Here is a 17,704-nt window from a genome sequence, read left to right on the forward strand (position 1 = left end):
GGAAAATGAATCAGTCGGTTCGCTATGGGCAGTTGTAACTAGGGATCGACCGATTATCTGTTTGGCCGATATTATCGGCCGATATTGAGGATTTTGAACGTTATCGGTATCGGCATCTATTTTGCCGATATTCCGATAACGTATTGGGAACACAGAACGCGCTGCTCTCAGCGCTCTGTGTTCCCTCCGCAGCACAGGGGAGAAGGAAGCAGTGTCTCCCTCCCCCTGTGCTGCTGCTGCTGCCGCCGCTGCCGCTAATGAGAGGAGAGAACATAAGAGGAGGGGAGGGGCTGTGGCCGCTGCGCCACCAATGAAGATAAGCCTTTCATTCATTCATATACAGGAGGCGGGAGCTGGCTGCAGAATCACATAGCCGGCTCCCGACCTCTATGAGCGGTAGCTGCGATCCGCGGTAGTTAACTCCTCAGGTGCCGCGGACCGCAGCTACCGCTCATAGAGGTCGGGAGCCGGCTATGTGATTCTACAGCCAGCTCCCGCCTCCTGTATATGAATGATTGAGAGACTTATCTTCATTGGTGGCGCAGTGCGCCCCCCCCCCCCCCCCCCAAGCCCCCCAGTATTAATCATTGGTGGCGCAGTGCGCCCCCATCCCAATCCCGGCCAATAGTAAAAACATTGGCGCAGTGCGCCCCCCCCCCACCCAGTATTACTCATTGGTGGCAGTGGCCACAGGATCCCCTCTCCCCTGCTCCTCCGATCAGAGCCCTAGCAGTGTAAGCCTGGGGCTCCGATCGGTTACCATGGCAGCCAGGACTCTATTGAAGCCCTGGCTGCCATGGTAAGCTCCATGCTGCTGTGTGCACTATGCACAGAGCAGCAGGGACAGTGTGAGATCCTATTCACCCTGATCTATCAGGGGGAATAGGACAAGGGTTCTAGTCCCTAAGGGGGCTAAAAGTTAGTAAAAAAAAACCATAAATGAAAAAGATTTATAAAAAAAAATTAAAAAAATACACATTAACAATAAACAAATTAATTTTCAGCAGATTTGTGTAGGAATTATTTTTTTCTCAGAAATGAAAATTCCCAGAATAGCGGTATAAATTATCGGCTATCGGCCTGAAAGTTCACAAATTATCGGTATCGGCCCTAAAAAATCTATATCGGTCGATCCCTAGTTGTAACCCAGTTTTCCTTTGCTCCAGTTTTGATAATCCCCCTAATGTATTTTACTGTAACTTTGTTAAAAAGTTGAACAATGTTTTTATCTTTTTCTGAATTCAATTTTACCATGGCATCTGTCAAGTTTTAGTACAGCTTCTAGGCTGTTCCAGGAACAGCCATCTCGCTGCCTGGGCCGAATAGTAGGATGGTGGCATATTGAGTATCGTTAGCTGTATTGATTGCAAACCAGTGTTCTGGTTGTTCACCTCTTTTTTACAAAGGTTTTCTAGGATATTAATACTTCTGACGTGTCCACAAGTTAGGCTGTCAGTATCGGATTGGTGGGGGTCGGGCACCCTCACTAATCAGCGGTTTCAGAATAGTGTCCGGAGATGGTAGCTGCTCCCATTGAAGTGAATAGGAGCCAGCACTGCACCCATCAATATAAGGGCTCCTGCACACAACTGTATTTTCGGTTCACTTCCCATCCACTTTTTTTGCGGATCATATGTGGGCCTATTCATCTCAATAGTGCTATTCTTGTGTTTATTCCAGACCAGAATAAGCATTTCTAATATAGGGCAGAATGTGCAGGCACGCACACAGCTGATATCTGGGTGGTGCGGACCTCAAATCAGATAGTCGTATGAATCAACCCTTCATCCTGGGCAACCCCTTTAACGATGTCCTATTGTGTTTTGGTGTAGCAGTTAGATGTATGTATTAGCAATGAGCGAAGCAAGCTCCGAATCCTAGATCCAGTCGCTTCCCTCAAAACTTTGCATTAATGCTGTACGGAGATCTGTCTGTGTACAGCATTAAAATGTATGGCCTCTGATGAGCCGTAGTCAGTTATTCCCCAAAGTCTCAAAAGACTTTTGTGAATAACTTCAGTATGTGATTTATTTATTTAAACTGGAAAACCATTTTAAAATTTGGATCAGAACTCCTGCTTCAGTTCGGAGGTACCAATCAGAAGCTGAGTGGGCACTATAGCCGCTGGGTGCCTTCTGTTCTACAGAGCAGACACCCGGAGGCATTGTTTGTGATCGGCGTTAACACCCAGCATGGACGTTTAATGACATGGTCAGTTGTGACCACTGCATCTGAGTGGTGAAAACCTAGGAGCACTGATACCCCAAAATAGTATCAGTAAAAATGACAAATAGCACACACAGTGAGCCCTCATACCGCACTATAGACGCAAATATAAAAAAGTTATGTTGGTCCGAATATGGCGATGCAAAGAAATAATTTTTTCCAACGTTTTTTTTTTTTTTAAAGTATTAAAACACAAGAAAAACTGGAAATGTGGTATCGCTGTAATCGTACTGACCCAGAGAATTAGGCTAGGGCTACACAACGACATGTCGCACAATGATAGTCTATGGTGTCATACTGCGACGGGATGAAGTTTTTGCTACTGTTGTGTCGCAGGCGCAGCATGTCGTATGTTGACACCATAGACTATCATTATAAAAATTGTCACGCGACACATGTCGTCGTGTAGCCCTAGCCTTAAGGTAACAGGTCAGTTTTAAAGCATAGCGAATGCAGTAAAAAACAAACCAAAAAAAACATAACTATGGCAGAATTTTATTTTTTTACAATTTCATCCCATTTGAAATGTTTTCCCCTAAAGTGTGTGCGATATAAAATGGTGCCATTAGAAAGTACAACTGGTCCTGTTTAGAGGCATCTCTGGTTTAATGTAAATGAGGCTCACAATCTGTGGATAGGTGGTAAGAGGCCTGCATAGCACAGGGCAAGGGCTTTTTCTTTACCTCCGGTGACATACCAGGCTTTTCATGGGTATGCTGGGCAGCGCTATAAACCGCCTAAGTGCCAGTGACATCACTGGGATAGCTGCTAGGCGGAAGCCTCTCCTAGCAGTGTGACAATGTAAACAAAACAGCCTTTGACCTGCGCAATGCAATGAGTAGAGAAGGGTTTGTCTGGGTTTACCATTTAAAGGGCTTGTCCTATGATTAATGTGATAAATCAGACGTCATTGTACATGACAATAGGTTTCTAAGAAATTTAGAACGCTGTACCTCCCATGGATCCAGAGATCTCCATTCATTGATCCAGTTACTCTGCTGGATTCTCTTCAGGTTGGCAGCTCAGGGTGTGTGTCTTTCCTTAGGCCTCATACACACGACCGCTGTTCTGGTCCGCAGCGGCTCGGGTGCGGACCCATTCACTTCAATGGGGCCGCAAAAGATGCGGACAGCACTCCGTGTGTCCTATTGTCTGTTTTGCGGACAAGAATAGGCATTTCTACAATGGGCCGCCTGTTCCGTTTCACAGGCTGCTTCTGTGTTTTGCGGATCGCAAAAAACTAAACGGTCGTGTGCATGAGGCCTTAGGAGCATGTCCTTTCTGCTGCAGGTGGCCAGAAAAATAAAGAAAACAGCCGTTGGCTCCAGACTTTATTGAATTGCTCAGTGACTATACTATATTTTTAATTGCAAGCAATCAGAAAAATGTCCAGATCCTGGTGCTGATTTGAATTTTTTTTTAAACCTCTTTCATGAAGCAACCCTTTTAATAGTTGGAAGCTTTATTCACTTAAAAACCCAATATCTAAGGTCCGCCTAATATAGAGCATCCATCTAAAAAAAAAAAAAAAAAGCTGTCAACCAAATGCTAATTCAGCCTAGATCCGTCTCCCAGACTCCATCATATGCTATATTCACATGTAGCATATCTGTTGGGACACATACACTTAATTTCTGCAACAAATTTGGGTCCATTCACATGTCCGTAGAATGTGTCCGCACCTGTTCCGCAATTATCTGGATCGGGTGCTGACCCATTCATTCTCTATGGGGCAGGAATGGATGCGGTCAGTAAATAGTGTGCTGTCCGTATCCGCATTCTTCCAGTCCGCAGCTTCGAAATTTTTTTGAAAATGTCCTATTCTTGTCCGCAATTGCGGACAAGAATAGGCAGTTCTATGGGATGCCGGCCGGTTGTATTTGCGGATCCACAATACACTACAGACGCGTGAATGGACCCTTACTCGCATACCAGTTTTATGCTGGGAACCAGATAGAATTGATATGTGCTTACATACTGGATGCCCCAGTCTGACATTCATAGACTGAGAGTGCCAGACGAGGTTTATCAATTCTACGTTTTGCCTCTGGCCTTAAAACTAATGCACCAAATCATATGAACATCCCATAGAAAACTGAGCAATTCCAGCATCCGTTTCCTTTTGACATTTCTGTTCCATGCCAGAGAGAAACTGAAATAATGGTGACCAAATATATAAACAACATAAGTGTGCACTCAGCTGAGTATGTGTGGTTACTTTAACTGGGAGAGGGAATAAGCAGCTGCTAGACCCTTCTGGCGGTGGGGTTGGGCATGTTGAAATCCTTCAGGACCAATCCATCTTTCACCATGCATTGGGAAGAAGGCTGCATACACACAAGATGGTCAGCCTATCCTGGGGTTTGTCCGAATTTATTGTAAAGTAGCACTCCCACAAATAATTAGTGAGAAGAGATCAAGTACATGATGTAAACTGTAGTGAAGGTAATTTTCTTACCAGTTGTCTGTATTTGTGAGCTATCCCCTCCCGATCCTCAGCTGTGTCATGTGGCCAGCACGTGGACTTTCCAAATGACTCAGCATCTTATGTGTGGACAGGAAGGCAGTTTCTCTATGTATTCCTATGGGAGCCTCAATGTCGGCCTCATAGGAATGAATGGAGGCAGCTGACTTCCTGTCCTGTTAGTCTTGGTCACATGACACAGCTGAGGATCAGAAGGGAGTGGATATTTCACAAATAGTCACTGGTAAAAAGATTACATCCACTACAGATTACATCATATACCTTTCTAAGGGTCAGAGAATAACATTTTTGCTTTATGTAATTAGCTGTGTTTTGTTTCTGCTATATACTTTCAACAAAACCAATGATCTCGGGAAAAAATATGTATAAGGGCTCTTTCACACTTGCGTTATTGTCTTCCGGCATAGAGTTCCGTCGTCGGGGCTCTATGCCGGAAGAATCCTGATCAGGATTATCCTAATGCATTCTGAATGGAGAGAAATCCGTTCAGGATGCATCAGGATGTCTTCAGTTCCGGTACGGAACGTTTGTTGGCCGGACAAAATACCGCAGCATGCTGCGCTTTTTGCTCCGGCCAAAAATCCGGAACACTTGCCGCAAGGCCGGATCCGGAATTAATGCCCATTGGAAGACATTGATCCGGATCCGGACTTAAGCTAAACGTCGTTTCGGCGCATTGCTGGAGCCGACATTTAGCTTTTTCAGAGTGGTTACCATGGCTGCCAAGACGCTAAAGTCCTGACAGCCATGGTAAGTGTAGCGGGGAGCGGGGGAGCAGTGTACTTACCGTCCGTGCGGCTCCCGGGGCACTCCAGAGTGACGTCAGGGTGCCCCAAGCGCATGGATCACGTGATCCATGTGATCACGTCATCCATGCGCATGGGGCGCTCTGACGTCATTCTGGAGCGCCCCGGGAGCCGCACGGACTGTAAGTATACCGCTCCCCGCTCCTACTATGGCAACCAGGACTTTAAGAGCGTCCTGGGTGCCATAGTAACACTGAAAGCATTTGGAAGACGGTTCCGTCTTCAAATGCTTTCAGTACACTTGCGTTTTTCCGGATCCGGCAGGCACCTCCGGCAACGGAAGTGCATGCCGGATCCCAACAACGCAAGTGTGAAAGAGGCCTTAGCCAATTATGGGGGACACTGTGGATTTCTTTTAACCACATGCATAAAAATTTAATTAAATAGTTGAAATATACTCGTGCGAAGCCTGGTCATTCTGCTAGTATCAGATTCCCCCCATATCAGTCAGACCCCCATGAGAGAGAGAATAAATGAACTTGCCTCTCCTGCACTCACCGCTCCCTGGTCTTCTCAGTGCCACGCTGTAGTTATCTGCACGCATGCGGCGCGCGGTCATAGTCCGCGCAGTACAACCAGTCAGGATAGCGCTGCCTGGCGCTAGCATTGCTACACTTGGGGTGTCTCCTGTATGCTAGCGGGTGCTTCAAAAGTGAAAGCGCTCACTAGTATTTGCTTTTATAAGACCTACAGCCTACAGCCATTTTCTTTCCACTTTTGGGGGACAAATACGTCTTATAAAGCAAAAAAATGAGACTTCATTGAAATCTAACCCTGTCAGAACCAGACCAGTTTTTTTTTTTCTTCTTGCGCTTTTATTTTGGAAGAAAAAGCAATTCCACTGCTGTTTTTAGGGTTTTTTCCTACAGCGTTCACTGTTGAATACCTTATTCTGTGGGTTAGTATGATTACAACGATGCCAAATGCACACGATCAGGACTGCGTGTGGATTTTCAGCGTGGAAAATCTGCACCGTAGGTCGTGTATATTGTATTCTATGCGAAATTTAAATTCTCATGTACACAATGCAGTTTTTTTTCCCATGAGGATTTTAAAATCCACAACATGTAAAAAAAAAATTATTTTTCCTGACCAGATTTTCTCCATTCACTTCAATGGTGAGCGTAAAATCCACACCAATTGATGTGGATTGACCGCGCGGATTTCCCTGCGAGGACCTGCACATTTAAGTGCGGATTGTCCGCACATAAATCCTGAACGTGTGAATTTACCTTTATAGTTTTGCTATATTTTACTATTTTATCTTTGAACAATTTTTTTTTAATTTGTAACAGTCTATGGGATATTTACTAGTTACCTATTAAGCCCTGTTGCAGGCTATAGCAGTCTTGGGAGCCCCTCAACAACCAATCAGAACCCTATAGTTTTGCTTCAAGACCTCCGAATGGAGGACAGAGGGAACCCCAGGCCGCTGTCTAACCCCTCAGGTGCCTACATCACTATTGACCGCAGCATCTGAGTTATCTTATTCTGGTCATTGCGGCTGGATGTTGGCGGTATTCTACAGCCGACATCTGCTGTGTATGGAGCTAATCTGCCACACCTTGCAGTGTTTGTCCTCCCCAACAGTCGACTGCTCAGTGAAGGAGACCGCTGTATTTTCATGCAGGAATCCTCTTCACTGTATGAGGACAGGGGATCGCTATGGTCATCGCTCGTCCTCATACAGAATCGTGCTTTCTGGGCAGCAGATCGCTGTTTAGACCACACAACCCGCTGCCCAGAAATGACGATTGATGTGCCCGCACGAACGTCCGGATCACCTGATGAAGGAGCGTTTTGCTCGTTCATCGGGTGATCGGCGTCACATTTAGACAGCAAATTGTTGGGAACAAGCGATTGCAGGAGCGTTTTTTCCCCAGTAATCTGCCTGAATATCGGACCGTGTAAATCCACCTTATGAAGTCACTGTTGGAAAGGCTCTGCAACAAACTCATTTGCACAATGATCTTCAAGAAGTCTTTATTGCTTTTTCTTATTATGACAAGGTATACTGAGAAGGCTATCTCAGAGGTGGATACATTATACAACAGTTCTCTGTCAGAAATATCTCTACTCATCTGCTTCTACTAGCCTGCGTGTAAGTCCAACTGTATCTATTGATATGAATAGTGCTCTCAGGATGTGGTAGGGACTGGGATCCATCTAGCGAGCTCCTGTAAGAAGTTGCAGTTTTACAGCGGAGCTGTTTGTTACACAGTGCCAATCGGTTTGTTTCCTCTCTTCCAGGACGGCGCCCTTATGGGAAAGTTCTGACCGGGTATAAAGTTTTACTGTCATGCCCGTGAGAATGGATCAAGGCTAAAGTCTCCTTGACGCCCAGGTAACGCTCATTTTGCATATCTTTGTGATGCATACGCTTTATTTGGCATGCTTTGTAATGTGGGTGTGGGCACAAAGTAGTTCATTTCCAGGCTTTTAGAAACATGCAATACATTTTGTGCTTGACTGTATGATTTTTTTTTTTCTTTTTTTTTTTTTTCTCCCCCCAGTCATCCAAAATTTAGTTTTGAATGTAAACATCCAATGGAAGCATTTACAGATGGCTGCATTCATTTTAGTGGCAGTCCTTTCTGTGCGCATGGTATACATGAATAAGGGCTTAGTAGCTCTAATAGTGAATTTTTATCGGTTGGGCCTGTATTAGACTGGCCGTCCTTCAAGATACAGTCAGACACACTGTGTTTTCCGCAGCTGTTGGCTTGCGGCTTGCTCTGAAAGATTTGGCTACTGCTGCTTTTACAAACATACATATTTGTTTTCAGAGTTGCAGTGTGGGAGCTAAAGCGTCACCTGCAATGGAGGAAGTGACAAGTTCTCTACCTTCAGTGACTTTTGAAACTGAACTCAACCTTGAAATCTTGGAGAGCAGTTCTCCTGGTATGCTGTAGTTTATGTACTTTTCATAGGATTGGTACAGATGTGATATGTATATTTTATTTATTTTACTTATATAGCCCCATCATATTCTGAAGCGCCTTACATATATCATTGTCGCTTGCTGTCCCGTGTGGGGCTCACAATCTGATAGCACCCTGTGAGTATGTCTTTCGGGGGTGTGAGAGGAATTCGGAGTAACAGAAGGAATCCCACTCAAACGTGGGGAAAATGTACAAACAACGAGCAGCTTACTGTCGGGAAAGAAGACTTCCTTGCTGACAATCGGCTTCTCCTCACCCGGTGTAAATCCACCTTTAGTAAAACATTAGATTGCAGAATTAGGATAGTATGACAGCTCTTTTGTTTTCTAACTAGGTCTAGATAAAGATGCCAACAGATGATCATTGTATTTTTTAATGTTTGATTGCTCTAATTCAGTCACTTATCCTCTTGAAGAAGTTATAACGTTAAAGAAAAACTGTCACGTTGAACATGGTGTCTGAGCTAAATGCAGCATGTTATAGAGCAGGAGGAGCTGAGCAGATTAATATAAAGTTCTATGTGAAAACATTCAGTATAAGGCCTCATACACCCGGCCGTGCCCACATTGCAGCCTGCAAACCGCGGGTCCGTAATATACGGCCACCGGCCATGTGCACACCGAATCCCAGAGATACAGCGCGATGTGGAATGGAGGCACAGACGGCGGCCACACTGTAGATGCCTGTGCATTGCGTTACCGCAATTTGCGGTCTGCGGCCTAAGGCCTCCTGCACACGACAGTATTTTTTCACGGTCCGCAAAACGGGGTTCCGTTGGTCCGTGATCCGTGACCGTTTTTTCGTCCGTGGGTCTTCCTTGATTTTTGGAGGATCCACGGACATGAAAAATGAAAAAAAAATCTAAGTCAAGTTTGCCATTGAAATGATAGGAAAAAACGGACACGGATCACGGACACGGATGACAATCTTGTGTGCATCCGTGATTTTTCACGGTCCCATTGACTTGAATGGGTCCGCGAACCGTTGGCCGTGAAAAAAATAGGACAGGTCATATTTTTTTCACGGCCAGGAAACACGGATGACGGATGCGGCTGCAAAACGGTGCATTTTCCGATTTTTCCACGGACCCATTGAAAGTCAATGGGTCCGCGAAAAAAAACGGAAAACGGCACAACGGCCACGGGTGCACACAACGTTCGTGTGCAGGAGGCCTAACTTGTATTCTATAAATTTTTAAATTCCTGGTCATTCTGGGCTTTAAAGTCAAGGAGGCAGTCCTATCAGTGAAAGAAGTAGAGTACTTGGAGGGTCTCCAGAAACCATACTCCTCATTAAACATTGATTATCGTAAGGCTCTATATTAGCTGTTTTGGACTCGTGAAACAGAATGAGTGTTGTGCTGGGGCATTTGGCCTATGTTAAGGATAGGTCATGAATTACATCTGCAGAGCTCTGACTCCCTCCACCCCTGCTCATCAGCTGTTTGCAGGAGCTTTGGGTACTGGAAGCTCCCATTTTTAGTGAACATCTCCAATATGGTATTCATGACCTGTCTTAAAGGCCACTTTACACTGCCCGATGTTTACACTGGCGGTGTAAAGGCGACTCCAATTACCCGATGGACAGCACTTGTTGGGAGCATTGGTGCTAGAACCAAGAAAATGTGAAAAGGTTAATTGTTTCCCCCTCAGTATCTAACAGTCCCTGTAAGTGATAGAGGTAGCTCTATGTTCCTATCCAAGTGTGTACAGAACATTTCTTGGGTGTCATTTAAACTACTCCAGTTGGCCTGTTGATGCTAGCCTAAAGAGAATTTAGAGTATGTTAATCGTTTAAAAATACACCAAGTGTTTCTCAGAGTGCTTTATTTAAAAAAAAAAAAAATCTACCCTCAAGAAACCAGTACAGGGCATTGGACCCGCTTCATGTATTGTAAAGATAATTTCCACTTGTGAAGAGTGTTCTGACATTTCATAAATCAGTAGCAGAGCTCAACCTCAGTAACTCTGCCTATTAAGTGTTTTACCCCGTAGGCTACCTGCACACGGGAGTGAGTTTCAAAACAGAACATTATCAAATTATTTTTTTTCATGCGCTTCCACACAAAAACTGTCCATGTCACTTTTTTTGGTGCGGATTTTCGGCAGACCTCAATCTTGCAATAAATGGGGGAAACATTGACATGCTGTGGATATCAAAATCCACACAGCAGGTAGATTTCTTCGCAGAAGAAAGCAAAGTGTACATGAGGTGTCTAATCTCGTTCAGTTTGCTTGTACTGTATTATGCCGTTTGTCTGCGCATAATCTTAAACTTGTGCAGGTAGCCTTATTTGTCCTTTCTCTACGCTGTCCCCAGCTACATATACTAGGAGAGGCTGTGTCTCTGCTCCTCTGTGTATTGTCTGTGGGGGCCACTCTCTGTGAGCTCTGTCCCTGATGCTGTACAGAGTTAACCCGGCAGCAGTTCATTGTGAGCTCTGCTTGGTTTTGTGTTTGGAGTGTGCACTGGTTTTCTTAAATGGGGTCTCCAGGAGTGATTTTAAAATGGCTTCAATCTACCTGTCCTAGAATGTGTGTGTGTGTGTGTGTGTGTGTGTGTGGGGGGGGGGGGGGGGGGGGGGGGGGGGGGGGGGGGGGGGGGGGGGGGGGGGGGGGGGGGGACTGGTTGCCTCCACTTGCAGAGAGGAGTCTTTATTTTTGTGTTTTTACATTAAAATACATTTTTCAGTGTCATTTTTAGTCCCTTAGGTTCTGATCACTTGTCCCAAAGACCGCGGTAGTTTTCTATGCTATGGGATTCCAATACGCTGCCTGTTAAGCTGTGCCTCGTGCACAGATTTTCAGGCACTTGGCCATTACAGGCCTAGGAACTGGCAACCAGTCAGAGCCCCACAATTTTGCTGTGGGAGCTTCATTTAGAAGGCAGAGGGAGCTCTCTCCCTTTGCCTAACCCCACAGATGCCATCAGTGCTGTTTATTACAGCATATGAGGGGTTAAGTGTCTGGGATTGACATCATGACTAGGGATGAGCGAATCGACTTCGTATGAAACATCTGAAGTCGATTCGCATAAAACTTCATTCTAATACTGTACGGAGCAGGAGCTTCGTACAGTATTAGAATGTATTGGCTCCAATGAGCGGAAGTTATTGCTTCGTGAAGTCTCCGAGCCTTCGCACAATAACTTCATAAATTAATTTTTACTGTAAAAAAACATTTCCCAAACTCTGGTTCGGCTCCAAGGTACCACTTGGAACCAAACCAGAGTTTGGGGAATTGTTTTTTTTACAGTAAAAATAAATTTATTAAGTTATTGTGCGAAGGCTCGGAGACTTCACGAAGCAATAACTTCAGCTCGTTGGAGCCAATACATTCTAATACTGTACGAAGCTCCTGCTCCGTACAGTATTAGAATGAAGTTTTATGCGAATCGACTTCAGATGTTTCATCCGAAGTCAGTTCGCTCATCCCTAGTCATGGCCAAACCCAGTCTTTAACACTGCGTTCGGCCTGTATTATACAGCTGACATCCTGCACATATGGAGCGGGCTCAGTGCACTGTGACCTAACTGTATGTCGTGGTGTGCGTTAGGCTTAATTAAAGGGAACCTGTCACCGGGATTTTGGGTATAAAGCTGAGGACATGGGTTGCTTCATGGCCGCTAGCACATCCGCAATACCCAGTCTCCATAGCTCTGTGCTTTTATTGTGTAACCTGGTGACAGGTTCCCTTTAAAGGTTGGGCTGGATCTACAGTAGATATCTTACAAGTAAGCTCAACTCCAGGGTCTGTACACATTATTTGTAGGACTGGCATTAGCTATATGTGGTTCGATCAGATCATCTTCTCTCTGAGGAGGTAAGACTTTATAAAAGCCTTTTTTAGGCTGGTTTTGTTGGCCTCCTCCTAGATAGGCGTTTAGCTTACCTTTTTAGTGAACCTTTTATTTTTTTTTATATATTGTATGCTGAATGGTGTACTATTGCCCTTTTATGTTTTCCCACAATAGGAATTTATCCTCTACCCATTGTTTAGGGGCCAAGTGTCTGTCTGGGGTTCCAGCTTCTGGGATTCCCACTGATAATAAGAACAGGGAGTCTACTTCCCCCCAAATAAATGGGAATGGATTCCAATAGGCAAGATGAGGTGTATGGCTAACTCCTGTTTTAGTGCTCTTATTTATTTATTTATTTATTTATTTGCTGTTATTACAATACAAATACTGCTCCCTGAATTTATTTACCTTTAAAAATATACTTAAAGGGTAACGGTCATGTTTTCATCAAAAAAATCTATTTTAGCATATGTTACTGCTGCAGCAGCATTATGCATAAAGCAATCTTTAGTTTCTTCACATACCACTGTTTTCCTTGAGTTTTTCCCTTAGTTACGGCTGTTTAAACATTTACAGAGAAAAGCTACTAAACTAGTACATGGATTGCAGGATAAAACTTACCAGGAAAGGTTAAAGGACCTTAATATGTATAGCTTGGAAGAAAGAAGAGACAGAGGGGATATGATAGAAACGTTTAAATACATAAAGGGAATCAACTCTGTAAAGGAGGAGAGCATATTTAAAAGAAGAAAAACTACCACAAGAGGACACAGTTTTAAATTAGAGGGGCAAAGGTTTAAAAGTAATATCAGGAAGTATTACTTTACTGAGAGAGTAGTGGATGCATGGAATAGCCTTCCTGCAGAAGTGGTAGCTGCAAATACAGTGAAGGGGTTTAAGCATGCATGGGATAGGCACAAGGCCATCCTTCATATAAGATAGGGCCGGGGGCTATCCATAGTATTCAGTATATTGGGCAGACTAGATGGGCCAAATGGTTCTTATCTGCCGACACATTCTATGTTTCTATGTAATATGAGGACCTTCTCAAGGTGGCTCCTCTGCCAGTTCTCTGAGGCCAAAACTGCTTTCCCTCACTTCCCATACACACTTGCTGTAGCCAGCAGCTCCCTGCCAGCCAATCGGATTGGATTACTGAGAGACTCGCCTCCTCACTCTGAAGCCGCATGCAGTGTGAAGGCCGCCCCTCCGTCTTCCTGTCTTAGCCAGAGGCAGACAAGCCATAGCAACTGTCTGTTAAGGGAGCAGTGGAAAGGGACAGGGGACACTAATGAAAGCTGTTATTATAAGGTAATTGCAGATCTTTTGACAATCATTGACAGACTAACTCAGGTATACAAGCCTAGCTCTAATAAACTAGCAAATAAAAATAGAAAATAACAGTTACCCTTTAATGAGCTGTCAGTATCTGGTATATAACAGTGGGAACTAGGTGTAGCCTTAGAAATCAAAAGCTCCAATATTTGCAGATTTTTGCACATAAAACCGAATAAAATCTTTCACTACAGTCTGCATTAGAGGGGTACTCCCCTCACAAGTGATGCTGCTCCTATTGCCCATCAATTCATCCATCCCTCATTATTAAAAGGTTGTCATACCAGAATGGGGAGTACGCTATAGTAATTGGGAACATTTTTATTTGTAAGTTTAAAGATGCCCTTTGCTGGATGACATGACTTCAGGTCACTTATTTTATTTGTATATATCATACTGTAGACAGTGGCTCGTTACAGTATATATTGCTACACCCCCCCTCCCTCTGCTTAAAATGAGTCTTTTTGTATAGTTAATGTACTCTTTATTAAGCATGATAGTTTTCCAGCTGTGGCTGTCACTTTTTTGTTGTGACTCTTAAATGGGTTCTGCAGTCTTTTTTTTTTAAACTGATTATCTATCCTCTGGATAGATCATCAGCATCTGATCGGCGGGGGTCCGACACCCGGGACCCCCACCGATCAGCTGTTTGAGAAGGCAGCAGCGCTGGCAGTAGTGCTGCGGCCTTCTCGCTGTTTACCGCAGGCCCAGTGACGTCACAACTAATATCAATGGCCTGGACGGGGCTAAGCTCTGTTCACTTAAATGGAGCTTAGCCCCGCCCAGGCCATTGACAGCAAGAAGTACGTCGCGGTACTGCCAGCGCCGCTGCCTTCTCAAACAGCTGATCGGCGGGGGTCCCGGGTGGGGACCCCTGCCGATCAGTTTAAAAAAACTGCAGAACCCCTTTAAAGTCCTTCTTTATTGCAAAGTAGTGTGGTACTAGGATATGGTTAGAGTAACCTTTTGCTTTCTCCCTTTGGCATGAGTTGTGGGGATAGGCTGAGGGTTGGTAAGGGTAGGAGTGTAAATTTTAGAACTTGGCAGTTTCCACGTAAGCAGGTTCCACGTACACATGAGATGCAAGGAACATAGAGCAGTTGAACAAGCACAACATGTTATAAAGGTGCAGGAACTTGTTCCATTAAGGATTAATTAAATATTGATCACTTTGAGTATTTTGTCTTTTACTTTTTATCATAATAGCCTCTTTTTCGGATGACAAGGAACATACGAGTGAAGATGTGCTGAGATCTGTTAAGCCAACAAGCAAGGAGTTCAAGAAAACTTGGGGATTTCGTAAAACGACAATTGCCAAGCGTGAGATAATTAGCGACACAGATATGGAGAGTGCGGACTCCACTCGGCAACAGACTCCGTCTCTGAGACGCAGTGGACGCCAACCAAAGCCTACGGAGAGGGTGGAAGAGTTCCTTACAGCAGTCAGAAGAAATAGAGTGAGGAAAAGCAACAATGTGGAAGATTCCAGCGATAGGTCGTGTCCAGTAACTGATGTGGAAAGTGCATCAGAAGGGAGTGTAGAGGGTACTCCTGAAGTAAAGCTCGAATCCAAGACTATAGACGCTTCTTCTAGTGCCCAGGTTAAAAAAGAAGAGGATGACAGTTCTGATAGTGATGGAATGACTCTGAAGGAGCTTCAGAACAAGCTAAGAAGTCGGCGCAGCAGCAACTCTGCAGGTGAAACTGTGAATGTGCACGCCATGAGCAGTGGAAACACAAACACTTCAGAGTCCACTGTCCGCACTAGGAGTGCAAATCGTGCAGCCCTACTACAGCAGCTAGCTCAAACCATTGCCATAAAGCAGGAACCCCACAGCCCAGAACACATACAGGACCAGAAACCGGAAAAGACAGTTGTCTCACCAAGAAGAAGAACTGAAGCTGAGATCTATGACCCAAATGCTTTATACTGTATATGTCGTCAGCCTCACAATAACAGGTATAGTCTGCCTATGATTTTTCTCTAAAGCATTTTGCTTATATGCAGTTCATCTGGCATTTTTTTTTTTTTTAAGTCACATTTGCTCTGAGTGGCTGAAAACAGTCACACCCCAGTGCATGCTGCGATTTGGGAAAAAACACTCCAAGGGACAATAAAACTTCAGGGAACTTTCTCACCACAGGAAGAAAGTGTTGTAGAGCATTTTATCATTTCTTGTTGGCTGCTGTGCTTATTTTTTAATTTATGCTTTAGGGAGGTTACTTTTTTGTTTTGTTTTTGTAGCCACAACACAGAACAATAGTATATCTTCCTTTTTATGTTGTCTTTGAAATACAGGTTCATGATTTGCTGTGACAGATGTGAAGAGTGGTTTCATGGAGATTGTGTTGGAATATCTGAAGGTCGTGGTCGACTTCTCGAGAAGGATGGTGAGGATTATATTTGCCCCAACTGCACCATTTTGCTGGAGCGTGAAGAAAGTGGAACAGATAGTGACTACAAAGAGACAGCACCAGTTGCTCGTTCTTCTGAAGTTACCAGTTTGAGTTTTATGCAACAGTGTGCTCTCAGTCAAGGTATCAAAGGCAGAATTGAGAAAGCTGCACACCCGAGTGGCAAAAAGAAACTGAAGATTTTTCATCCTGTAAGTATTCTTCACTTGAAACTTTGTTTTTAAAAATGTCCCAGAATGGGTTTAGCCCATAAAAATTGGTCGACAGGAAAGGTGATAAATAACTGGTCCTACAGCCGAAGCCCCCAATGAGAGAACTTGTGGCCTCCTCTCTGAATGGAGCAATAGTGTGCTTGTCTGTCCACTGCTTCATTCACTTCCATCGGTCTGAGGTAGACTGGGAGGGTATTCGGGGACCCCTTCTTGGGATTGCTGGGGGTTCAAGCGGTTATACCATTCCGTGATCCATTATCACCTATCCTGTGGAATTTGTTGGCTAACCCATTTAAAGGGGATCTCCCAGGCTGCCTATATAGTTGCCAAACCATGGTCAGCATGAAATGCCAACAAGATCTCTCATGACAGTTCGCAGTTTTTTTTGCTGCAGCATACAAGCTCATCCTAAATGTTCATTTACATGCGTCATCATCATTATTATTATTATTATTATTATATAATTTTTTTTTTCTTTATTTAAGAATGTGTGAAAACAAACAATGCAAAACTCAATCTCGTAACAACATATTTTTGGGAAAAACCCTTGTCACAAGTACATCATGTGGTGTTTCTTGCTGTTATGTAGTAGTTGGTGTATTAAAATGCCTATTCTCAATAAATTATTATAGTCAGAAGTTCTGCATTGTGTACATGGTGCCACTAAATTGTTGCTTCAGGCAGCTTCTTGCAAGTCTCATTCAGCATATGAGAGCTTTTTACTCAATAAAATGACTGTTCTGAAACTTTCAGAAAACTTTCACCTGTACTATTGATTTATTCAAAGTTGCGTAAAAGTACAGTGACCTTTTTACTCATAACTTTAACCTTATTGCAGGTGGCGGTTCCAGAGTCTGTAGCACAACCTCAAGGTATGTCTGAGGCACCTCAGGTTTTACATGAGGTTACTAGGTCTACGGAGTTGACGGACTCTCCAGATATAGCCAGGTGCATTGGACCAGGTTGTGCAAACAATGCTCTTCCTGACTCTGTGTACTGCGGTCATGATTGCATACTCAAGCACGCTGCAGCCACAATGAAATCGCTTAGCTCAAGCAAAGAAAGCAAGCCTAAAGAGAAGATCAAGGTGAAGAATGAGAAGAAGTCACCGCCCAAGGCCCTGGTAAGAGACACGACTCTGTACTTTGCCTTAAAGGGGTTGTCTGGGTTCACAGCTGAACCCAGACATACCCATAATTTCACCCCGGCAGCCCCCCCCCCCCGACTTGAGCATCGGAGCAATTCATGCTCCGATGCTCTCTGTTGCCCTGCGCTAAATCGCGCAAGGCACAGGCTCTTTTGTTGCTAAAGCCTGCCCATCAGTTCCGGTTATGTCACCGGGCTTCCTGGCAGCCCCATGGAGAGCCCGTCACCGGATCTCCAAAAAATGCCTTTTGCCCTGCACGATTTAGCACAGGGCAAAGGAGAGCATCGGAGCATGAACTGCTCCGATGCTCAAGTCAGGGGGGCTGCCTGGGTAAAAA

At 44.3% G+C, this 17,704-nt stretch overlaps 1 protein-coding gene across 9 annotated transcripts in view; it reads left to right on the top strand.

Moving 5' to 3' along the window:
* Positions 1-17,704, top strand: part of DIDO1 (death inducer-obliterator 1) — a 63,005-nt gene that overhangs the window by 8,679 nt on the left and 36,622 nt on the right. For 4 of the 9 annotated variants that reach the window (XM_040438625.1, XM_040438624.1, XM_040438627.1 and 1 more), the window contains exons 2-6: positions 7,768-7,861; positions 8,304-8,418; positions 14,800-15,553; positions 15,893-16,199; positions 17,059-17,343. In XM_040438625.1, the coding sequence (XP_040294559.1) occupies positions 8,337-8,418; positions 14,800-15,553; positions 15,893-16,199; positions 17,059-17,343 (1,428 nt within the window). In that variant the 5' untranslated portion in view covers positions 7,768-7,861; positions 8,304-8,336. The remainder of the gene's footprint in view (positions 1-7,767; positions 7,862-8,303; positions 8,419-14,799; positions 15,554-15,892; positions 16,200-17,058; positions 17,344-17,704) is intronic. The other 5 variants (XM_040438629.1, XM_040438628.1, XM_040438630.1 and 2 more) reach the window with 2 other exon arrangements.

Source organism: Bufo bufo, chromosome 6, assembly GCF_905171765.1.
Source record: "Bufo bufo chromosome 6, aBufBuf1.1, whole genome shotgun sequence".
In the NCBI taxonomy this organism is placed as follows: Eukaryota; Metazoa; Chordata; class Amphibia; order Anura; family Bufonidae; genus Bufo; species Bufo bufo.